This window comes from Motacilla alba, chromosome 1 (assembly GCF_015832195.1).
Source record: "Motacilla alba alba isolate MOTALB_02 chromosome 1, Motacilla_alba_V1.0_pri, whole genome shotgun sequence".
Lineage (NCBI taxonomy): Eukaryota > Metazoa > Chordata > Aves > Passeriformes > Motacillidae > Motacilla > Motacilla alba.
Window position 1 is genome coordinate 90,207,331 of NC_052016.1, and position 25,267 is coordinate 90,232,597.

At 41.9% G+C, this 25,267-nt stretch overlaps 2 protein-coding genes across 6 annotated transcripts; both read right to left on the reverse strand.

Moving 5' to 3' along the window:
- Positions 1 to 254: 254 nt before the first annotated feature.
- On the reverse strand, positions 255 to 13,775 carry ASMT (acetylserotonin O-methyltransferase). 3 transcript variants are annotated; one of them, XM_038138425.1, is made up of 10 exons: positions 13,471 to 13,775; positions 8,363 to 8,551; positions 6,241 to 6,415; positions 4,865 to 4,994; positions 4,109 to 4,177; positions 3,467 to 3,585; positions 3,013 to 3,147; positions 2,559 to 2,699; positions 1,233 to 1,355; positions 255 to 829 (listed from the first exon to the last, which is right to left on the reverse strand). In XM_038138425.1, the coding sequence occupies exons 2-10, from the start codon at positions 8,432 to 8,434 to the stop codon at positions 618 to 620; spliced, it is 1,176 nt and encodes a 391-aa protein (XP_037994353.1). In that variant the 5' UTR covers positions 8,435 to 8,551; positions 13,471 to 13,775; the 3' UTR covers positions 255 to 617. The 3 variants fall into 3 exon arrangements, with proteins under 3 accessions (XP_037994353.1, XP_037994364.1, XP_037994370.1); XM_038138436.1 differs by having other exon boundaries at positions 3,013 to 3,105; positions 8,363 to 8,728; XM_038138442.1 differs by lacking the exon at positions 3,013 to 3,147 and having other exon boundaries at positions 8,363 to 8,728.
- A 1,169-nt stretch (positions 13,776 to 14,944) lies between these two features.
- On the reverse strand, positions 14,945 to 22,976 carry AKAP17A (A-kinase anchoring protein 17A). 3 transcript variants are annotated; one of them, XM_038151193.1, is made up of 6 exons: positions 22,924 to 22,976; positions 22,478 to 22,609; positions 21,395 to 22,137; positions 19,210 to 19,358; positions 18,314 to 18,554; positions 14,945 to 16,928 (listed from the first exon to the last, which is right to left on the reverse strand). In XM_038151193.1, the coding sequence occupies exons 3-6, from the start codon at positions 22,067 to 22,069 to the stop codon at positions 16,032 to 16,034; spliced, it is 1,962 nt and encodes a 653-aa protein (XP_038007121.1). In that variant the 5' UTR covers positions 22,070 to 22,137; positions 22,478 to 22,609; positions 22,924 to 22,976; the 3' UTR covers positions 14,945 to 16,031. The 3 variants fall into 3 exon arrangements, with proteins under 3 accessions (XP_038007121.1, XP_038007129.1, XP_038007113.1); XM_038151201.1 differs by lacking the exon at positions 22,478 to 22,609 and having other exon boundaries at positions 22,924 to 22,946; XM_038151185.1 differs by lacking the exons at positions 22,478 to 22,609; positions 22,924 to 22,976 and having other exon boundaries at positions 21,395 to 22,253.
- Positions 22,977 to 25,267: the final 2,291 nt, after the last annotated feature.

The window sequence follows — 25,267 nt, forward strand, 5'->3', positions numbered from 1 at the left end:
TACATAACAGAATTACTTGGTTGCATCTTCTTCCTACCTGTCTTGTAATAAGAACTAGTCACTAAAGTACAACACTTTTTCATAATTTAAATCAAAGTCTAAAGGAAATAAAAAATTAATATATTTTTTCATGCAAAACTCCCCAAGGCTCAGACAGGGTTTCTCCTGGAACTCTGAAAAGCACATAAGGAGATGTAATTTGGTCTGATTTTATTATATCAATATTTCAGGAATGAAAATGCTGGCACAAAAGCTCAGTACAGGGATTATTTTTATTTTGCAGGAACTCAAGTACAAATTCAGCTCTGCTTTTGTCAGATACAGTATTAAAAATCAGAGACTGATACAAGCTGAAGCAGACACACTACACATTTCTTTTGTGGATTGTTTCTTGTTTCTTTCTTTTCCTCACAGATCCAAAGGCAAGCCAAGACAGCTTCCGGATTTGTAATACATGCATGTTGAAGATCTGTTATTGGTGAGTCTTTTGACAATGTATCAGCTTCCAAAAAAGTTGGCAGCCTTGACTAAAAGCTAAACTGATCATTGCCCACTAAGAAGAGAATAGCACATTTCTCAACCTTTTCTGTTTTGTTACATACATAAAACACATTCTACTATTTCCTTCCTAAAACAGCATCATAGAGTTTTCCAGTCCTCTTTACTTGAATCACTCCAAAGCCAGCTGCCTCCAGGAGCTTGCTGTACTCTGCTGCTGTCCTCTCTTTCCCTTCTGTCTGGACCAACATATTCATTGAATACAGTTGGGTTTCTACAGGCCCACTTTTATCCTCATTCAGAAGAGATTCAACCAGCAGCACTCCACCACCTGGTGGAGAGAAGAGAAAGAAAACACACCCTGAGCAATGAAAAGTTGAACTATATTTGAACTGTTACTAGGACAGATCCTAACCTTACTTTCAGGGAGAAGCAGTCTCTACATTAAGTCACATTTCAGCATCACAGAAGACAATGAAAGAGCCAAAGCACCAGAACATGTCTTTGCTCAGCTATGTTGGTACTGACATACCAGAGCTGAAGGGGATGCTATGGCTGGGACGGAAATTTCCCATTTTCCTCAGCTGAAATTGACAAGATGTTACTGATTTTGCTTTGTAGGCAGTGCTTTTGAAACTCTGAGGCTTCATTGTGATGCATAATGGGATTTTTTTGCTGTGATGTATGCACCTACCTAAATGATAGTAAGACTCTCTTCGAGAGTTCACACCTACCAGGTTTGCAAGCTTTGTAGACTTTTGCCAGCAGTTGTTTGCATTTGTCATCATCCCAATCATGCAGTATCTTGGATAAAATATACAGTTCAGCTTCAGGTATTGAATCATTAAAGAAGTCTCCTGTAAAGCAAGAATACATGCCTTATACAAATCCCCACAACACTGAGAGCTGAGTTATGCAAATATTTTCAGTTCTGTTTGATTTAGGGCTTGCAGTGTCCTTCAGACGTATCAATCAGCAATGGAGGTACCAAGTGAAAGTTTCACTGCGTAGGGAATTTTGCTCTTGATCAGTCTTAAGAAGATCTGAAACTATTAAAAGCAATAACTCATCCTGAAACAGACTGATGCTCAAGAAAGCATTTGAGTTTAGGTTTTCTCCAATGACAGAAATTCAAATTCATACTGCAGTAAGGACATAGGTTCACACAGTTCCTGTCATGAAAAAGAAGGAGGGAATATTGCCTTCTCTAAGAAAGTTTTCAAAGATCTTAGGTAATCACGGAATTACTTCATAAATCTGTAGGTAAAAATACACCTCTCTCACCTCCTAGCACTAGCTTTGTTATTCCTTTTGTTTAGCACCTGCTGTACTGCATTCAGGTTTTTTTCTCAGCATTTTACTTTGTCATTTCTTCTCCTATTTTGTTGCATCTTTGTTTTTATACACTTCCCTCCTCAAGGCTTCTTTTCTCTCTCTCAGCTTTGAGCAATTTTTAGCACTTCTAGCACTTTGAAGACTTTTGTAAACAGTAAAAATGAGATCTCCCTTTACTCACTTTTCTCATACATAGTACAAAGACTATGCAGGATCAGTGGTCTGGGCAAGAGGAATAGGAGCTAACTCACCACTTTCATGCTCTAAAATATCTTAGGACTTGAAGATCAATCAATTGTGACCAGAGAAGGAAAAATCCTTGCTCAGAGCAGACCTGGCATCCCTCATATCTGCCAGGAAGTTTGCAAAGGAGAAAAGGGGAGTGTTAGGAAAATTTATAACAAAGCATAGCAGATTTCAAAATTGCATCGTGCTTTTTTTTTTTTTTTTTTTTTTTTTTTTGCTAATGTACCCTTGTTGTTAAGAAATGAAATAGTTCTCTTCAGGAATTGATGTTGCTGAATAACTGAGCTGTGTCTCTGACAGCTGCTGGTGGACAGCTGGGACAGCTGCAGAGTGCAGAGCCAGGTTGGGGAGGCTGCAGCCTGAGACACTGTCCCCATAAGGGGCAGCTGGAGACCTGAGCCTCCAGTGTGACACCTCTGAGCAGAGCCAGGGTTCTGGAGCAACAGCCATGACAACATCACACCACTGTCCCCACCTACCTTCGTGGAAAGTGATCTGATGATCCTCAGGGGAAACAAACTGTTCTTTGGCCACCTGCACAACTTTGGGCAGGTCATAAATCGTGACGGTGGAATTGGGATACAAAGAAACACACTCTTGGGCCAAAGCTCCTCCACCTCCTTTGGGGACAGTAAAAGAAGGTCAGTACTGACACAAACCCAACCTATTCAGTGACACCCTCATGAAAGTATACAGACAATGGTGCATTCAGCCTCATGGACGTTGGCAATGTACATTTGCACCCCATGTGTTGCTGGGAGGGAAGAGGAGGGGCAGGAGAAGTCACTGTCTCCATGTGTTCTGCAGGAAGGTCTGGGGCCTGCAGTACCCAGGCATTTGGGGTCAGCCCCTGCCCTTACCATTTTTATACTCCCTCCTAGCCAGACCAGCTGCAGGTGCTGGAAGGTGAAAAAGGAAAAAGAGTCACTAAACCAGGCTCTGGGGAAGAAGTGAGGGAGACCAGGAAGGAGCCTGCCTTGTCCTGTGAATCCTGACAGCACTCAGCAGTGCTGGGACAGCAGGGTGCTGCAGAATAAGAGGCGGTAGGCAGTACCTGAACAACAGTGACTGAAGGGGATGAAGGAAAGAGTCTAGTACTGGAAGAATGCATCAAGCAAGGCATGAAAAATGCTAAAGCTGCCACATCCACAAAGGGATTAGTGACTGCTTACATAAATCAGAGTGTAGAGAAAAGCATTCACCTTCCTAACGTTCTCATCACTCTCACATTTGTTTTTAACCCAGCCAAATCAGTAAAATTCTCCCTATATTGCTATGTCTTACTTTCCATTGTTTTGCCCATCATATAACATAAGAGTTGTTTTCCATTGCAGAGCTTATAAAAGACAGTTCAGGGGCTTGTTAAAGAAGATCTTCTGACACTCACCTCCCAAGTCATAGATCTGTGTGAAAGGGGAAAGGTCAAATGCAGCAAGAACATCTCTGCCACATATCCTCCATACTGAGTTCTGGCCAGCCATGAATTTTAGCATTTCTTCATCTGATCTAGTAATGCAAACAGTGACAGCACAGAGAGAGGGTTCCTTACCACATTCTCAGAGATTCCTATAATATAACTTCTTCTACATGTTTTAGCTTAAACAAAAAAATCTCTGGTTTTATTGACACAGAATATGTCCTTTTTGCATATAAACCTACCTTGAATATTACTGTATCAGAAATGTACAGTCATGGATTCCTGCATTTAAATAGGGAATTAAGACTAATGAAATCCAACAGTGTATTATGCTGCTCATTCTCAGAATTTCCAAGGGACTTTTTTTTCCTTCAACTACCACTGCCTCTGTTAGAGGTCTGTGATGTTTTTCAAATTAGGAAATTATATACTTCTATTCAAAATATCAGACAGTTTGCCAGTAACTGATATTGTTGAGAAGTAAAAACATTACATGACATGATGAGAGGAATTCTCACATCATCATATTTAATTGTCCTGAGTCATAATTAAAAACATTAGTTTCATCCACAACAGGAAGAATAAAATTTCTATAAATATTCTAATTATTACCTGTACATTGCTCCAAAAGGGTCTTTAGATGAAACACCAAAAGCTCTTTCATACTGGTTTCTTCCTTCTCTAAAATAGCAATTGTAAAAGCCTATGAGAGTGCTGATATATTTCTCAACCTCTCACAAGTATGACAGGTTCTTTTCAAGGTCAGGGAGGGATGGCACTTTGAACAATCTGATGCAGTGAGTGGCATCCATGGTAGGAAGGTTGAAACTAGATGATCCTTAGAGCCTCTTCCAACCCAAACCATTCCAGGATTCTGTGATTTATGGGAGCACACCCAAGGTAAACGTACAAGACTGATGCAATCATCACCATCATCTACACCATGTTTGGTCATCAGTTGCATGGACTGGAACAAGTGAGACTCCAGACCCACATTAAACTGCCCCTATAAACCTTTGCAGCAGAAGGATCCTTAGCCATCACTACTCATTTTTTACTTTGTTGATGCCACGTCCAGTAAGATCCATTGTAATGATACAGTGCTTTACTGAAGGTGACACATAAAGAAATATGATTTCTAGATCATCTCTACAATGACAGGGAAAAGGAAAATAAGAACATACACAAATGGAAAACAAGGGGGGGAAAAGCATACATATTGGCCATGTTAACAGCTGAATTATCTGTTGCTTTTAATTTCTGAGAACCAGCCAGCATCCTTACTGAGCTCTTCCCCAGAAACACACCACTCAGAGCAGTGACACAGATGCTGCAAAGCACCAGACAGCACACAGCACTCCTCCTTACCTCACAGCATCAGCCAGGTACTGCCAGCACAAGTAGACTGTGTTGGAATAATACATCATAATATGATACTGAGACTTCGGACTTGATTTTGTAAGGTAGACGTTGGAAATTTCTGTGTTTCTGTAGAGAGCTAAAGGGTAAAATAAATATATTTACTAACATATATGATATAACACCTTGCCAAGTCTGTTGTACAGCTTGGTGTTTATCACCAGAAGATGTCTATACAGCCAAAGACACAGCCACATTACTTCTACAACCAAAACCTTCCACTGCAATGAGCAGTGGGGCAGGGGCATTTCAGCAGTGGGTGAGGGCTGCTGAAATCTGTGTTACCCCATTCTATCTAGGTAAACACCATCTCCCTACGCTTACCTCCAGCCCCAAACATTTATTTCAAGGAGAGCAAAAAAAAAAAGCCTTTAAAAAATGCTATAATTTACATATGGGCTTCTGCTCTCTGAGGAAGCTTTTGGTGTGTTCTATTTAAGTGAGAACTCTTTGTGGACAAGTGTTTTTCCTGATCAACAAGGTCAGCAGAGCGAGGAGGAAAGTCCCCAAAACATCAGGCCAGCCACACCTACCCTACCTCAGTTCACTAGGATAGGACCTTCTGCCAACAGAAGAATGCCTACAGGACTCCCAGAAATCTCCCCCATTCCCTCCAATGCATCTGCAGTGGCATCACTCATCCACTGGACTTGCATACCAAAGGAGTATAAAAGATAGATCCTTCTCTCCCCAAACTCATTGGGCAACAACTATAATCCCTACAGCAGAGCATGCCAACACAAGGCAGAGCAGAGGACACAGCTTGTGAGATAGCTGGTCCTGACCAGCTGTCTGGTGGCTAGAGATCCCTTCTGTCCAAGTGGATTCCATGTTTCTGACATAAGAAAAAACTTTTATCACCTCTCAATTCTGATCAACAAGCTAATAAAATAGTTCACATAATGGTAAAAACCCTAAGAAAAACAAAACCTGTTTTAAATCATGCTGTTACTGTCCACCCCAGCATTTTGTTTTAAGTTTAAAACCCTGCCCATACCCCAGAGATTTCTTCTGGAGAATTCTTTCTCCACAGAGCTTGTGGAGCTATCCTAAATATCTTCTCCAAAGTCACATGGGGCTCTTGTACAAAGACATTCAGGGATATAGAGCCCTACACCTGTGTTTCATTTTATACTTGTGATCATGCTGACATTTGCCTCCTCTTTCAGCTGAAGAGTAAATCCTAAGAGTGATTCTCTCCTTCTTACAGCTACATTAACTGACTTAACATTTGGTATCACCTTTGCCTACACATCTTACCTCACTTTCAAAACCATCAGAGGTTTAAATCTTGCAATTTATTTCCATTCCTCTGCCTTTATTACCTCCTTCTTGGGTCATCTCTACTGCCAAGAGCTTCAATCCCACACAGGCATCCAGCAGTCTTCTCATCCCCATTGTGCTGGCACCCAGACCTGCAGCAATGGCATCTGAAGACAGAGGATTTCCTGACTCCAGAAGAAGATCAAACACCCCCAACTCACAGGCAGTGAACATAACCTGGAAAAGATGGGAGTGAGGGATTAGGTGAAAGTACAAAGCCTACTGCATTTCACAAGCTGCTTAATCAGGGAAAATATAAATTTAATAATATTTATTTCAGATAAACTTGTATTTCATATAAACAAGTCTAATTATTAAATTGTAGTTTATCTGAGTTCCGATATAACATACTATGCATGTAATGCACTCATTAATCTTATCTTTTTCCTTTTCTAGTGAAGCCAGCTAATGCTTTTTGGCTTCCAAAAGTCCATATTTAGAGACCAGATTTCGTGTGTAAATGTCTTTGCCTCTTCCTTAGTTTAGGAACACATTCTCACAATCTCTTAGAAAGAACAAAGGCAAGACTGGGTGGGGGTGCTTGTTGTCTGTTTATGTTTCTGTTCTTTAACAAAGGATCTAACACATGCTTCAGTGAACCCTGGAGACTCTCTCATGGCTTGCAGTAGGGGGAATATCCCATTCTATGGAGCTTGTTTTCAAGGACTGATGTGAAGGACTGTCAGGGTCTCTGAGGTTGAGATGACCCCAAGGTGTTAGAAAGTCTCTTTTTCCCAGCCCCGAGACTGAAGAAGAAGCCGAGATGCATTGGTTCTGCTTTTCAAGGTTGTTTATTTTTCCTTATCTATAACATTCTTTCTCTGACCTGCGGAGGTGCGTCTGGCAGGTCACTTTGCGGCACACTGACCATCCCCGAGGCGGTGTTAGTTTTTTAAACTAAGAACTATGTATATTTTATTTACTATAATTTTCCACTACCTATCACCTATGTTAGACAGTTTGTCTGTACTCTAAACCAATCCAAAAGTGTCACTATCACAGCAAAAGATGGAGGACAAGAAGAAGAAGGAGAAAGGCAGAAGATGTCCAGATTCCTCCATCTTGCTTCTTGAACTCTTATTCTAAAAACCCCAAAATTCTACTTTTTCACCCTGTGATAAATTAACTATCATTCTACTTAAACTCTCGTGGCTTGTAAATATTCATACAAAGCTGGTAATTTTTTCCATGGGTTAAAATCGAATGCACAGGTGTTTTTGACTCCGTGCCAAGGTCTCTGAGCCCCCTGCCAGGGTCTTGAGCCATCCAGGGCAGTCAGAGGAATGTCCTGGGTTCCAACAAAGGACTACAGTGATCTTCCAGAAGCAGGGAAGTTCCTTCCATCCAGAAGAACTGCTTTATTTAAATGAACAAAACTGCCCAGTCTTTCCACAGAGTTGTGCAACTTCTCCAGCAACATTCATCAACCTTCAGATAAACATAGCTAATCATTCAAGAACCAACCATCTTTCTTTAGCTATACATAGTCAACCTTACAAGTATCAGCCTATTACTCCGGACACATAAACACTCCTGAAACAGTAACAAAGACTTCAATTTAACTGACTGCCTGTTATCTACAATGGTTTGAACTACAATGATTCCCGTACAATGAAGCTCCTTTTACCCTGAGTAAGAACATGGCTTAACGTGGCCAAAGTTGAAGTTGTTTCTCTAAAACATAGTACTAACAGCACTAATTTGGAAAGCACTGGGCACCTCTTTTTCTCACAAAGTGATTTTTCATTTTCTATTTCTCCTCTCTTTATTGTCAGCTCTGCCTTTCAGGAGCTCAAAGTGCAGTGGTTTTTGCACAATGCAAAGAGCATTACTTCTGTTACCATGTTGGCCAGAAGTACAGCAAGGGACAATAGGAAAGTTAAATAATAAATGAGGAAAAAGTCATCCACTGCACTGGATATTATAATTTTATGCCCATGTGCTTAAGCTAATAACATCAACAAACAATAAGAAGAGTGGGATTACTAGTTTTGCCTTTGTGCCTTAAAAATATGTCTGGAAAACCAGTCATTATACCAGTGCTTTCACCTCTTACATTCGGGACCTAAAGAGAATTCCCTGAATATTTCTTTCTGCATACTTTCTAAGAGTTATATTTCTTACCTTTGAGATTAAAAATCCATTGCTGTATTGCATGATGATTTGAGGATAGTCGAGGTCTTCTGTGGAACCCATCTTCCTTCTGGACTGAGACACAGATCTCCTGGCTCTCTTAATTTAAATAAGCTTCTTTTCACCAAACACAAAGCGCACCAGCTGATCCACATAATCTTATTGCTTCTGAGAAACACACTGGTTACAAAACATGTTAGCTGAATTATTTGGCTTTGATGGGTCTTTCTACCTGGTTCAACTGTTTTTTTAGATCTTCCATCATCAAGTATTAGGCTAAAGAAGCAGTGTGGATTAAAGCTTGTATTGTCAGTTCTTCAGTCAGCAACACGCTGGTACCTCGGAAGCCCTTGAAAGCTTGTAACAAGGAAAACAGGAATCAGTACAGAAGAATACCAAGAACCTGAACTCAGTGTAATGCACCAGCATTCATAAACCAAAGCAGAATCTTGCTTGGGACTTGAAATTTGCTGTGGGCACAGTCCAGGGGACCCTGGGCTGGCAGTGGGGTACACATCGTCCCTAAGTGCAGAAGCAGCAAGTCCAAAGAGAAGCCGTAAGAATCTGTTGCACTTTTCTTACTGTGATTAGTTTGCTCTGATGACAATCACTCAGATGAAGCCTACAAGAAATTAAATCTACATTTTTTTACTTCTCTGTATTTTGCAGGTCCTCCCACCCAACCTGATACCAGCTTAGAAAAGAATACCTAGAGCACCTCAGCAGGGGTGTCCTACTTGTGCTTTGCCATATTTTGACAGAACAGGATGCTGAGGGATGACAACACATTTTACATTTTCCAGCTGATTATTACAGTTTCCCTCCCCTTCTCTGCAAAACAAATCAAGGGCAGCAGAAGCCCTTGGGAAGAAACAATGAAATGACTGCAAAGTGCAAGATGGGGCATGGATTTCTACTTCACGCAGAACATACCTCATAGGTTTTCATCAGAAAATTAAACCCCTGGACTACTTTCCTGAAATCTTGCTGCCCCACAGTTCCTATTTCTCTGTCTCTGACATCTTGCCCATCTCACCTTGGGGTAGATGTGGCAACACTGAGGTGAGGAAGATCAAGGAAAAGACTCAGATTTTACATCACACATTTAGTGACCCTTCAGGAAACAATAAATTAAACCTTATTTAGGTAGTATACCAAAGGCAAAATGTTACAAACCAGCATTTTTTTCAGTGGCAGCTTTCTCCATGCTTCAGATTCCACTGTATAATCTTTCTCTGAATCTGTACTTTCTAACTAAATTGTACATAATTACACATCACCAGCCAAAGATAACTATTGTTAACCAAAAAAAAATTAGGAAGTTGTATGGAAATAAAAAGAAATATCTTCTAATGGCCAGTTCTATGTGCTTCTGAGAAACTGGTGCAATTTCATGAAAGCTTAAGGATTTCCCACTCCTGGGAACATAACAGCTAAGCAGCCCCAGGCCATAAATGCACTTCACTTAAGGCAAAGTTATATGGTACACGAGTCTCCACTAATAAAATGACCACACAGTTGATTAAATACACTTGAAGTTCTTTTCCAATTATGACTAAATCTGTCTGTTGAGGATACCAGTTATAATCATCTAATGGGATTACTACAAGAAGTGAGATGTAGGGGAGGAGGCTTGCAGATAACCCACACCAGATTGAAAAAAGCCACATGCAGAAGCTGTTTCCAAGTAAATTGTTAGTGAGGCTTAGAGTTTAAGCTCCTTTTAAGCTAGAAATGCATTCATGAAGATGAAATTGCAATGGCTTGCTTTCTCTGAAAACCCTATCAAGATTTCTCTCACAGGGCTTAGACCACATGCAGGCTAAAGCCCTTTGTTACCACCACAGTCTATTTCAGTGATGCATTTTTCTTTGTCTAAATGACTTACTACAGTCAAATGCTACACAAAAACCAATTATGTCATTTTTGCGTAACATTTGAAAGTAAGAAATTATCTATGAACAAAGGAGATTTAGTAAAATGAATGTGCCTGCCAGTGAGAAGTGGCAGATGACACTATCTTCTCACACAAAACCTTCCTTATAAGGAAAAACTACAAATCCTGGGGATGTGACTACGATGAGTTTCAATAATGCCAGTAGGGAGCAACTGTGCCTTGCTATCATGACTAAGTCTCTAAGCATACCCAGTTTATAACACATGCCCTGGAAGGACCCTAAGGTAATGGTTTGTGGTCTTTTTTTAAACAATCCTAAAAAAACAAGATACTCAGTATCATACTTTTTCTTTGAAATAAAGTATCAAGTTTTAAATGCTCCTTTTCTTCTTTGTAGCTTCTAATTATTCTCATATTTACAATAGATGCATTTTCCTAGTAACATGACTATTATTTCCATCACTTTTGACACACACCAATTATACTTTTTTCCTGCTTTCATCACATATGCTAATAGCAAATATTTGTAGTGGGCACAAAAACCTGTATATCAAGCTCATTTTCTAAGCAAACTCTCCTGAAGGAACCCGTGGGTTTCGGGCTGTAAATCCCCCCGGCTAGCTTGGGATTTAAGCCCGCACGGATCCTACATGGACGAAGTAAAGGACGAGAAGCGCTCTTTCTCCACGTGGTTCTGATGTCCTGTTTATTAGCTGGAAGGGGACATCTGCATCGTAGGGTTTCCAGGTGAAGAAGAGAGCGCGAATTCCAATCTCAAGGGACATTTATAACCACGGAATGGGAGGCGGGGACAGAAGGCCACAGCTAAGGGGACACAGTGAGGAGGGGCGAAGGGAGGGGCTTCAAGGGACAAATCACCTTACCAGGGGGTACCATGGGAAAAGTTCACCCAGTGCAGAACATCTAAATACCTATCTAGTGCATCACAACACTCTCCCTTCTCTTTAGATTCACTTACAGTAAAATGCTCTGAGAACATCTTTTAAAGTATATCTCAGGCAATCCAGAGTTGTTCTTGGTTTAACTTGTATACTGCAAATAATCTCTCAACAAATAATTAACTACATAATCATAGAGATTTCTATCAGAGGAAAGTCCCAGCAGATAAGTCATAGTCTTCCTGAAGATATCCAGCTACATCAGCTACAAGTGGTAGATGCAGAAACTTTAGAGAGAGAGACAGATGCAAACAGAAAACCAAGATGGATAGCAGCTGAGGCAGGCTCTGATTTCAGAATTTGCTTGTGTTCTGTCAAGCATCACAAAGGAAAACCGTGGATATACAACTGCCTTAAACAGGTTATTTTAGAAGCTTGGCTTTGCTGGAGATGGCAGGAACACCTTCTTGCCCAGGGAAGGTGGTGAATAAATTCCTCATTTTGCCTTGCTTGTGCATGCAGCTTTGGCTTTACCTTTATATGGTGTTTATCTCAATCCATGAGTTTTCTCACTTTTACCCTCACAATTCTCAATCCCATCCCACCAGGGGTGTCTGAACACCTGCATGGAGTCTAGTTGCCTGCCACTATAAATGACAGCAGCAAGACATGTGCAATGAACAGAAAAGGGTTTTACAGCCCTTCCTTTTTACAGGGAAGGTAGAAAGTAACAGACACTACTAGGCAGTTCCTCAAAGTGTTGATGAACACATGTCCAGGATCATATGCAGAATTGCAGGGAAAATATAATTTGAAGGTGATCAATTCTTGTTCAGACATTTTGCTGGCAGAGCCTGGGAATGACATCCCTTCATATTGTCCTGCAAATAGTTCAGTATCATGGACAGCACATCTGAACATCCCATGCAGAGCAGGTAGTGCTCACCTGGCAGGTGCCACAGTGCACATGCAGTTAGATTAATTATCAATTAGAGAGCAATTCCAATCAGCCTTAGCCCTTCAAAAATTTCATAACATATGCTATGGCAAAGCATTAGGCTGAGTTAACCTATGAATTCTTTTTTTTTTTTTTTGTTAGGCAGCAGGAGATTCAGGAGTTGCGGCACGTGAGGGGGTACCAGACCAAATTGATTTTCCGTGCAGCCACTAAAGAAGAAAGGATAGTGGTGCACATCACGTCAAACAAGTCTCAAGAGCGCAGTATTAGAATAATATAGGACACTTGATTCATTCTGTGCACCCAGTTCTGAAGAATCAACAGCAACTAGATTGCTGCTTTATACAAACACTAGAGACAGCTGCAAATTTACTGCGAAGCAGCAAACGATCCCTTCTGCAAATAATCTGCTCATTAGACTTGGGAAAGGCCAGATCAACAGAAGGCAATGTGAGCTTACTGAAATGGGTGTTGTATCCAGAATAACCAAACCTCAGAAGCAGGATACCAGCTCAAGACACAGGCAATGCATAATAAACACAAATTTGATCTGTATTGTAATGCAAGACATAAGTGGCCAATTTTGTCCACACTTTTATAAATTATTTGCCAAACTAGTTCATTTAATATCTGTCTTTTATAGAATGTAAACTCTCTAGCTCTGCTATCAAACATGAGCAGCCACAACAGTCTGTTATATGATCCTATACAAGAACTGCCCTAAAGCTGACATTGGTGCAAAATCCAGATAGTCCTGATCACCAATCAACTGTTACTAGTTTGTCTTTATAGCCTTGTGGCACTGATAGAATCTTGTGTTCACAGTTTTGGGAGCAACTGCAAAAATTCCCCTTTTCTCTGTCAGCTTTAAAGACGATGCTTCCAGGTAACATATTTTTATACACATACCTAATTACGCCTATGTCTTTATTTTAGGATGCTGAATAGATTACTCTGCAAAGGTAGAGCCAATTAGAAACAGGATTTGGATATGGTTACATCTTTGGTAATAATTTTTACTAATATAAATTACGGATGGCAATTTGACTCACACATCAAAATTCCATTACCACAGCAGGTAGTAATCAGATGGAAAATATCACAATAATCATACTGAAGGGCTTTGGCCTTGCTGTTGTAGCAAAGCTGTCGTTTGACTAAGCTGCTCCCCAAGCCACCTAGTGCAGGCTGAGGCCAGGAAATAAAAAGAAAATTGCAGGTCAAAAGCCTGGTACATGCAGAGGCTCATCAGCCCTCAGACAGATACAAGAGGAGACGTTCCTTAAGAATAAAACATCACTATGCAGTAACACTGTCCATAGCAACAGGAACTTAGATTTCTTACCCCTTTGAGACTCCTGTTCTTCTTTGCTTCACAAGGGCTGCAGAAAACCACTCCTGGTTGCCACTGCCAACAGCTATGAGGAGGCAGCAGCACATGCAGAGAACACATGCACCAGCTCTTGCCCAGAAAAGGGAGCTCAAGAGCTTTGGCCCACAAACTTCCTACCCTCTTCAGCTCAGACCTTGCTGAAAGCAGTCTGTGATTAGCAGGGTTCACACCTCCAACAGGAGGAGGTCACATGCTGCCTTGTATCGCTAGATGAACAGTACACTACAAAACCCTACACATCCTCAAGAGCAAAGAGGGTTCCCACTTGATCCTGTCCTTCTGGCAAGGACAAAGGAGACATTGTGGTGTCAGATGTGAAATCTCTCCTGGAGCCAAGTGCAACAACTGAGGTGCATACTCACAACCGAGAAAACTCTCCTCCTGTCTCATCACGCGAGTTAAGAATGATCAAGAATGACAGCAGAACACTGGAATAAACACTGGGCATTTCTTGGGACTCAGTACATGAAATAGGGCTCAGAGGTCTCTTTCACTGCTGCCTAGGCTTTCCAGCAGGCATGAACACAGGGCTGCAGCATGAAGTTGCCCAATCCATGGTTTAACGGGATTTACACCCTGTATTTATACCACACCAATCAGGCTCACTGGGGAAACTAGTGAAGGAAATAACCTACCAGTTAAGAGTGAACCTGAGCTTTCCCCAGCAACAAAGCCTGATTTTAAACTAAGCTTAAATTGATAGGTATGGCTGCCTGACACAAGGTGGGTGAGTTCTTGACTTTGCAAGGGAAGATCTACAGATTTTGGATATCACAGAAACAATCCCCTCCCTTGACCAGATGGCAACACAGTAAGTGATGTTCCCCAGGACACAACTAACTCTCCTGGCTACACTGAAACCCACGTTCAGCCTGCCATCCATCACAACCCCCAGGTCCCTTTCTGCAGGGCTGCTCTCCAGTGTCTTGCTCCCCAGTCTGTGTGTACATCCAAAGCTGCCCCATTCCAGGTGCAGAATCCAGCACTTGCCCTTCGTATGGCTGGTGACTGCCCAGCCCTCTGATTCGTCTGTGCCCCTCTGCCTTCGAGCGACACAACAGCTCCTCACAATTTAGTGTTGTCAATGGCTGATCTTTTCTGTCCACAGCGAGTAACTATAAAGATTTCAGCAGCATGGTCTAGTAAGAAACAAACCCACATGGATTATGAAAGTAAAGCAGACAAACTCAATCAGCCAAGGATCCAGCTGAGCTGCAGCACTAATGTGCTTCTCAGACACCCCAGGAAATGGATACACTTTGATTTCATGCATCAGTGTGAGGAAAATGGCATCTGAAGGCTGTAGTTAAAGAGCACACATCCTGCTGAATTAAGAGCTGACATAGCTGTAACATAACAGGACCATCAAGAAGAGAAGCTGAACTTCATTATTCAAATGTGCTGAGTGATGCTTTCAACAAACAGGTTCTTAACACAACACTTCTGCAGATTTTAATATACTGACACATGAAAACAGAAACTTCAGTTCACTGGAAACAGTTTTCTTTTTAATTTTACCATAAAAATGCAAAATAAACTCTTTCACTGTAACATTATAGCTTTTAATATTCCTGAGCTGCATTTTAAAAGCAAAAGTATTCTTAAATGGATTTAACAAGAGACACTGCAGCCTTACTTTTCAACAACACAAGTAAAAATAATTTAGCAAGAAGGCCCCTTTTTCAAGACAATGTTTAGCTCTTTATGTACCTGAAAAAATGTTTCAAGTAGCTCTATGCCACCTGAAATAATTACAAAGCCAAATATGTCAACAAAATATCAGAACAACTTTCAACCGTTTTACCACTGCTTGTTACTTCCTACACCAGGTGTGCCTCTCTTACACGGAAAGTACTATACAAAGGCATTACACGCCAGAATAATTTGGGCCACAAAGCTTGGCATCATACAAACATATGAAGGAATCAAAGCAGTTTCAAAGATATCATAACTTTATCGACAGTTTTAAGAAAAAATACGAAAGTCCTGCTGTCCATCTCAATCAATAAAAACTCTACTTTGTTAAACATGATTTCATTGAATGCACCAGGAAACACTCTAAATCAAATCTGTATGTAATAGCTTGTCACCTCTGAAGTTCCTGTAACTGGCACCCATGTATTTCTTAAGCCAAATAAGGTGATAAAAACTAAAAACGCTAAAATTAAGGTTTAGAAAACTGAAACTGAAGAAAACAGGCTGCCTTTCAGCACTTTAGGAACTTCAGCACAAGCACAAGTGATTATGCCTACATTGGTGGAAATGTAGTAATTAGTGGTGGAAAGCTAGAAAGAGACAACAAAGGAAGGAAGGTCAAAAAAATCAGGCATCTCTTTTCTCGATTTCAAGGACTAGATGCAAACTAAGAATTGGTTGAAACAATTGTGTTTTCTATAGCAGTCACACCGATGAGGTCTGGTGTCCAATTTGTGGCCCTTTTGTCCTACCGGAGCCTTTCAAAGGAGCCAAGGCCTCCATTACCCACTCTAAGCACTCCTTTGCTTTCTCAGCGATCACCTCCGGTGCCTCCGTCTCCTGCTCACACTTCGGCGACTACGACTCCTTTCTCTTCTGTCCCGCCTCCGTTCCCTACTGCGCGTTCTTCTGTAGCGGGAACGTCTGGGGCTCGCGCTTCTGCGCCGAGGACTGTGGCTTCGGCGAGGGCTGTAGCTTCTGCTGGAGTGTCTGTAATACCTCCTGTCTTTCCTATGCTTTTCATCCCGGGAACTCACATCTCTTCTGTGTCTGCTGCTCTCCCGTCTACCCTTACTCTCATCACTGTTTATGCTGCTACATGAATGGCTCTTTCTTCTCCTTGACTCCGTTCCACGTTTGTCCTGCTCACAGGGCGAGTCCTTCTTGCAAGTGCTCTGGTCATAGCTAGAAAAGCTCTTCTGGTCCTGGTTATCAGCGGGAACACATGGAAGTACCCCCGAACCCTTTTTGTCAGAACACCTCTCAGAGTTTGTTGTATGAAGATTCTGACCTTCTTTGACATGAACTTTGTCATGAATGTTGCCATTCAAGTACTTGCATTGAGTGTTTACACTTTCAGGGGATGCTACTTCTATTTGAGAGCCAGGAGCCAGTTTGCCCGTAATGGCCTGTCCTGAGGTAGAAGTGATGCAGCTGGATGACACAGTGTGGGGGACAGCACTAGGGCTTTTCAGCATGTCAGTCTGAGATGCTTCAGTTTCTTCTTTGTTTTGATTGACTGCATCCATTTTCTTGCTCAGGAGATTGTTCAGTAGTTTCTCCCGCAGTTCCTTTTCTTTTCTCTGCAATCCCAGTGCTCTCTCTTTTTCCTCTTCCACACGTTTAAGCTCAGCCTCCTGGAGCCTCCGTCTCTCCTCTAGCTGCTGAAGACAAATCTTTTCTTCATTCTGCTCTTGCTCCAAAAGCTTTACTGTCTGAAAGACAGTCAAAGGGAAGAGTAAACAAAAAATACCTCCTCCTGTTTCCAAGTTAAAACATAACACAAAGGCAGCAAGAAAATGTGGCAAGAAAATAAAATCTAACCAACAGGACTTAACCATCCCAAAATAAAATGGTGTTTCCTTTTAAAAAGGGAAAAAAATCAAAACAAATCAACCAACAAAACCCACCAATCCAAAACTGCTGTAAGTTGAAACATTATTTGTCCACAGTTCTTAAGAAAAATTTTGTCTTCATGGCTCCTCAATATAACAAAAATACATTTATCATGGTCATAACTTGAAAGTCTCAGTCAAATTTAAAATTTAAAATTTCAAAATTCAGTCAAATTGAAAATGTTTTAAATTTTATTGAAAATTACTTCTTTTAGATGATTGCCATCTGTGACTCATAGATGATTTTACAGTAAGTCCACAAAAACAGCAAGTAATTAAATGGACAATTATTATGTAGAAACTGATTGTCGTGTTGTCAACCAATTTAAAAATTCACAACACTGGAAAAGGTTCAAAGCTTCTTCTATTCTGACCTAGTCAAGTGGCTTAGTACACACCTCAGAATTCTCTAAATGAATGAAACACACTCTCTGTTTCATCAGACAACCTTTCTATTCCACAGCTACAAAGTTAAAAAGTCTGCAAAAGAAATTTCTCCCTTCTTCTAGTATGTAACTGATCTGTGAGTTCAAAAACACTCCTGAAGTGCACTGGCATCAAGAAAAAAACCTGTGCTTTTCCACACAGCTTTTCATTTCTACAGAAAATATTTCACATTCAAAACACCCAAATACGGTTTTATCCAAGTCTTAAGCTTCAGTGTTTCAGTGAAAAAAATAACAATACTGTTAGAGAGACAGGATCTAACATCTGAAGCCTTTGCTGACAGTACTTTTCCTACAGAAGAAACATTCTGTGCATTTCAAACACTGACTAATCGAAGTTCAATGCCTGAAACTGCGAAGAACAGTGAACAGAATTGCTGCAAGGCAGATGGGAAACAGCATCCAAACCAGAATTAGAAAAGGAGTCTTGCATCCTGTCCTCTGTGGTTAGCTCACTTCATCATGCTCACACGTTCTTCTACTGGACTTAAGAAAACCTGATCATTAATTTACAGATAAAAAATGCTATTCAGGACTACAGGTTCAAGTTCACTTTCCATTTACCTACAAGTGCTTATCTTACCAATATAGAAATACTGTTTCATTGTGCTTTTCTGAAATTTTGGTCTAAGGAATAGCAACTGCAGAGGTAGCAAACCTTTTGTTTAATGAACAATGCTCCCCACCTCCTCTCAAGCCAGCAAAGGGCTTTGTTCTCTTGGGTTCTTCATTAACTTCTGAAATAAATATTGAAATTACCTTTGCTCTGCTTAGCAGTTCTGCAATTAGTCTAATGGACTGAAGATTTCTCTGAGCTAACAGAAGCTTCCTTTCTTCTAGCTTTATCTTCTCTTGAAGTTTTCTCTGTTCTTCAGCTTGAAGCTTTTCAAGTTGCTTTTTGTTCCGTCGAACTTCACGATCTTTCTGTTTCTGTTCTCTCTTGCGCAACTTCTCCTCTCTTTTTCTCTCTCTCTCATATTCTTCAAGCTCTCTCTGCTTCCTAAAAAGAGATAAATATTTTTGCCTTATCTAGGCAAAGCACAATTTCAAACTCCTACTGTATGTACAATACACTTTATGCTTTAAGTAAATTTGCTTCTAAATTTGTTTCTATATTTGTTTCTAAAGTCACGTTGATGAAGAACAAAAGTAGAAAACTGAACATTTGAATCCTTACTTGTGACAGCAAACAGTCATGTTCTATCTATTCTATTCTGTTCTATTTAACAAGTTGGAATTCAAAGAAAAAAATTGCTACAGCAAAGAATTGGTTTTTAAGCTTTGACCAGAGACAGTGCATAAGGCAGCTGGGAAGAGAATTATCACAGCCGCAAGAAGAATACCAAGCCAACAAATGTGTGCAATGGTGGTGGGTTTTATTTCTGTGACTAGGTAGCTTCTGCTAAAGGCCAAGGGTCTCTGAAACTAGGTGTCTAAAGGCAAGACTTTTAGGAAATTGAGTATTTTGCAGGTTTAATATTTGGAACTGAACATAAATACAAGTGGTGAACTAAACCACACTCAGCTCTAAGTGCTTAATTTTAGCTAGAGACAAGTTGTGTTTTTTTGTTTTCTATCTTTTGATGCTGATATGAGGGAGCAGTTTTCTTATGCCTGATTGTTAAAACTATAACTGAACAATAAGCAGTAAATACCTTTCTTCTTCTTTTTGTTTTTCCTCAGCTTCTTTCTCTTTACGTTTTTGTTCTTCTCTCTGCTTTTCAAGCTCTTGAAGCTTTTGCCTTTCAAGTTGACGCTTCTTAATTGATGCATCACTGAGGTGTTTTGTTGAGTCAAAAGAGACCTGTACAGGATACAATTGAAAACAGTTTTAAGGAAACAGAAAAAAAATAAAAAATTACAACCTGACAACTTTTACTTAGACCTTGGTATAAGTACAATCAGATGTGTAAAACCTTCTTCAAAACAAAGGGAACTTCTTCATGTGCCCAGAGAAAGCACCACCTATTCTCATCAGGTAACTGGGTACTAAATGTGTGCACACGTATAGCAAAATCAGATACCACTTCTATGTCTCACAACCAAAAATAAACCGCAGTGTGGCTGAGGCTCTGTCTGTCCAATGTTTTCAACTGGCAGAATGGGCACGTACAGAACTCTGAATTAATGCAAGCTGTTAGGGGCTGTACAGCACTACATACAAATAGGTTTAAATAAAGGCCTTCCTTTCTGTCTAAAAGTGTGATCCTTAAATTCAGCAGAAGACAGAGTTCTACAGCATTCAGCACCTGGTTCAAGCCTCCGCATGAGTTCTAAAACCAAGATTCCCAAATTGAGGTACACTGGGCAGAAGATCCCAAGTCATAGGAACAGAAAGAAAAGAAAGACACACACATCTGAAAAATGAGGCTTCAGAGGCGCTCAGCTTCCAGGATATATGAACACACCTTGGTCATGTCCAGCTGTGTGCTGGAACAGGACACCACCAGACATGACAGCCCTGGTGTCCTAATCTCCAATTCTGAGTGCAGGCAGGCAGGGATCTATAACACGTTTCCACAGACCCATGGCCACTGAACAATGGGGCAGAGAACAAGGAGCACAGCCTCTGCAGTTTAATCTACTCAGGCTTTATGCAAAATGATGTTTCACTAACAGACTGAGAGGACAAACAGGTACAAACAGACAAGGTGTGGTGACCTTGCATGACAGAGAGCTGCCGTCCTGACAGGGCAGCTGTCAGGAAGGCATGACTCTTCATGCACTGCCATACTAAATTTGGGAACCCTCATCCCCTGCACGTAAATGACAGGTTGAGTTTCACCAGGTCAAGGCACAGTTTCTATCCCACAACTGACAAGCTTTGGTAACAAGATAAAAGATTGCAGTATTTTACTTACACAGACTAAACTACAATTTGAATATATGCACGTTCCCACATTCCACAAAGGAATACTCAAGGGTTTTTTTCTGAAATACACTCCCTGGTTTGGTGAATGACTAATGAGCATACCAAAATACATCCACAAACATTTCACTCAACTCATATGTAAATGCACAGAGCACCCCCAAACAGAGTAAGTTTTCTTGAGGCTGTGCTATCAGAGACACTAAATCTGAACAGACTGCCTTGTTCCCTCCTGTCACAGCTGTAATTTCCAAGCCAATAAGGTTACAGAAAATTACTTCTGGAAAACTCTGTATGTAAATATTACGAAATAAGCACAGGAAATTCACAGGAAGCTGTGCTACAAATGAAAATTATCATTTAAGTTTTTGTGGGGCCTTCCTGTATATCAGGTACACTGACGATTAACTGTGTATTTTGTGTATTTTCCAGACCAAACAGGCCACATACTACTAAGCCTTTTAGTTCTGACCTTTGACTGGTAGACCTAGCTATCAATGCAGGGACCAAAAACAGAGACTGTGAAATTCTCCCCCAAAATGTCTCTCTGCAGTGAACACATTAAAGAATAAGGCACTTTACAGTCAATCTTCTGGTGAAATTTGCCTGAACTTGTTCAAAACTGGAATTTTAAGTGAAATGGTGATCTATAAATTTATTATTTTCTAAAGCAATTTAGAAAATTGTGTTTATAAACTTGATCCTTTCATCAGCAGTTCTCATTTCTAGAACCATCTTGTTAAAGAAAAAAGCAAAACCCCAGTAACTTTAGTTACGCAGTTAAACACATTTTTCTACCAACATTTTCCTTTGAAAATTGTATGATGTCTGTCCCATAAAGCTACATTAACGCTGTCAATGTCACCTGTTGCCACCACTGTGGTATAAAGGTTTCAAGCACTATGGAAATAGCATTTAGTTGTACTCAGTCTTTCATGTGGGTTCCCACACAAAAGGCTGCAGTTTCTCACCTTTATATTGCAAGCCACGGCTTTGCCATCATCGCCCTTGTACATGAGCTTCATCCCTCGCAGGGCATTCATGGCCTCGATGAATCCTGCATACTCCCGGTACTGAACATAGGCTTCAAAGTTTAAATGGCCTCCAAAGCTGAAGGTGTGAAAATTCCTGCCAGTCATTTCTTCTCTGTAAGGGTCCAGCATGGGTATGTCCACATTACGGATTTCTCCAAATTTCTGGAAAACTTTTATAAGGACTTCTTCACTTGGCTTTTCTGAGCCAGTCTCCTTTGCTGCAAACCACTTACAAGGCAAACCCTCCAGGTGGATAGTGTCTGGCCTTTCCCCAGGCAAGGTTTCATTCATATCTTTAGCATCACGGAAAAACGAGTCCCAGTCATGTCTGGTAGGAAAGTCAATCTTGTATTCCGCAGCACGCACTTTCAAAATGTCAGAGAAGCCGCTCAGCTTTATTGTTTTGCCATCAAGGCACGCCAGGAAAGATTTAACCAAACTTTTGTTCTCGACCTCTCCTTCAAACCTAATGAAATCCATTGTGCTTTTAGAAATCCGCAGAGTGGAAAACTGATGAGTTTGCACCATCCCCTTCAATCTTTCCATCACTTCCCAGTTCGAAATGGATTTTCCCGGTTGCTTCAGCTGAGGAAGTGCCACACTGATGGTCATTTTTGTAATGGGTTTAAGGTATAACCCACAGGGAGCACAGAGCTCTACAGCTTCTGATGTATCATGAACTATTGTTGCAGCAGCCATAACAAAGAAAAAGCATAGGATAAAAAAATAAAAGATGCAAGTTTAAGTTGCAGGCCAACAGTACTCAAATAAAATAGCCCTTATCCATAAATAATTTAATTCTTTGGCGATTTAACCATTCCCAAGTTAAAACGATGTCTCTTAACACAAGAGTGAATTAGATAATTACAACCGAGCAGTACAAACATCTTAAATTACTTTACAACCACTAGAGCCTATAAGTAATTAAATCTCTGTAAGGCCTCTGAATAGAAAACTAGGAGCTGATGACAGTCTTAGGAATACATGAGGTTGGTATGTGATTGCTCAGAAAGCAGCTACCCTTTCTCAGGAGGGAAGGGACTGGCGGCGCGATGTCACACCGCTCCCAAATCTACTTAACAACCAGTGAACCCCAGCAGGCTGGCGCCGAGGCGGATCTCACGTTCTCCGGAAGGAAGACCTGGAAAGTGTCTGCAACGAGAGAAAAGCGCCCCTTTTATTTAAAAGCCCGAAGCCCCACGGCCCCTCCCCGCCGGAAGCGCCGAGCAGGCTCCGCAGGACAAGGCTGGGTAACGCCGCGAATCACACCGGCAGCCGCTGCCGGCGGGCGGAGCCCGGGCGGCCGGGGGACACCCCGGGAAGACGCCAGCGGGAGAAGCGCCCCTCGCCGATGCCAGGGTCCACCCGCGCCCCGTGCCACCGGCTGCTGCGCGTCCCCCGGCAGGCAGAGCCTGGCCTCGCGTCCCTCGCTCCCGCTGCCCGGACGGGACCCCCGCCCGCCTCACCCGCTGCCGCCGGGACGCGTCACCCCGCGTGCGCCGCCGCCGCTTCCGCTTCCGCCAGGCTGCGGCCTGCGGGAGCGCCTCGCTGCGGCCGGACGGCGCCGCCTGGCGGCGGGGCGGGACGAGCGGCCCCGGGACACGGAGGCTCGGCTCTCCAGGGAAACACGGCCCGCGTTCCCGGCCTGCGCAGGGACCCTCCGTGCGCTGTGCTGGGCTGTGCTGGACTGTGCTGTGCTGAGCTGAGCTGTGCTGTGCTGAGCGCACAGCCGGCGCCTGGGACAGCTGGGGCTCGCTGCATGGCAGTGCTTCCCCCTGGCACAGAATCCGTTCGGTGGCAAAAGCACCTGTGAGTCACCGAGTCCAAGCTCTGACTGAACACCACCGTGGCAATAGACCGTGGCACTGAGTGCCGCGTCCAGCCTTTCCTTAAACGCCTCCAGGGACGGTGACTGCCCCACCTCCCTGGGCAGCCCATCCCAATATCTAATCACCTTTTCTGTGAAGAAATTCATCCTAATATCCAACCTAAACCTTTTCTGGCACAGCTTTAGGCCATTTCCTCTTGTCCTGTCGCTGGCTGCCTGGGAGAAGAGGCCGACCCCACCTGGCTACAGCCTCCTTTCAGGTGGTTCCAGGGAGTGACAAAGTACCTCTGAGCCTCCTCTTCTCCAGGCTTAACAACCCCAGCTCCCTCAGCCGCCTCTCACAGGACATCCACTCCATGGTCACGCACTCCATAGGAAATGTGTTCCCTTTGTAAGCTGTAGGACACGAGGGCACAGCCAAGGCCACCCTGACCCTGGAAGGCTGAGCAGGGCTGACTGTGCTCACCTGCCCCTGCTCCACCATTTTAAAACGGGCTCCAGCTCCGTTCTATCCAGCCTTGGCTAGAATTCCACCATTTGAGAAACTGGGACTGCAGAAACCTTCAGCAGCAGTAAATAGTGTGTGTAAATAGTGGCTTTGAAGCAGCACTGACCTCAGTGCAGGAGGTCACCCTCAATCCAGCAGCTGCAGCAAGACCGCAGCTGTTGTGCAGAGGTGCTACTTCACACCACGGATGCCGGTAACTGCTGGTCCTACTCTGCTTCTGTTATGGTTAAGTAGTAGTATAAACACCGAATAAAGAACTACTGCTGCCGACAGCATTTGAAACAGTGTGTGTTTGTGGTCTGAGAGCCCCTGCTTTGTATGTCACACCTTCTACAAACCTGCCCTTGGGAGCACACAAAGCTAAGCCAGATATGTTCCAGGGAGTTTCAGAAGCAGCACAGGGAGACCCTGCATATGGCAATGATTTTGAATTCTGTGCATATTAATAGCCCCACTTCTCAAGCCTGTGCCAGAAATCAATATTCTGTATTTTAAACTAAAAGACTGGAACAGTGCTCTGAAAAGTTACAAAATACCAGCATTGAGGTTACTCATGACAGGACATCAGCCACAACTTTAAAAAAAAAAAGCTCTCGCAGTCTATTTCTCTGATATACTCAAAAGAACTGTAAAAAACATTATATTTATATGGGCAAGAGGAAGTACTGATAATGTACACACCTTTTAAAATACGTAGTCAAGCATCAGTACTGCAGTAGAGAAAGGGTAAACTGTCTCTGCTGAAATGCAGTCCATTACGTTGGAGATGCGTTAATCTCATTTTTATTTTTCCAGTGAGATACTTAAATGAGTAAATGAAATGTCTCCCTTTGGCTTTTAGAGTTTGAAGTGAAGGTCATTAAAGGATTTGACACCAACGAGGCAGAAGGATGAACTGGCAAAGTAAACATCTGTAAGGGACAGTATCTAAGTGCAACTGTGCATGTAAATCTGGTTTTTACTGTAAGACATTGATTTTCCAAAACTCAGTCAAATACATTGTGCTGTTGACCTTACAAACCATCTATCATGTCTGAAAGCTTTTACCTTTTTTTCTGACTTCAATAGAGAGTCTCATGGAAGATGTCACTTCTCCTAATTCACTCAGTTCTATACCTTCCGTAGTTAAATCCACAGAATCCACCAAATCCCACAGAAGTTCACTAGAGGGAGTGCTTGTCACTTACATACAAGAGATCAATTCATAAACACAATTAAAATAGGCTATAAACAGCAAATACTAGGTTCTGTATTCATGCCAGAATACAGATCATTCTTCCTTTCTTGGAAGGGGAATTAATCCTCCCAACTACACACTGGGTCCTATCTGGGTACTTCTCCTCTCTTCCTGAAATGCACTGTTTTCTTGACCTTAGTGGTCATTTGCTGAAATGCATGCAAGATGTTACGTGGCTGTTTACATAAAATAAAACAACACCCCCGGTATAACTCCATTTCCTTTTCTTCCATTTGC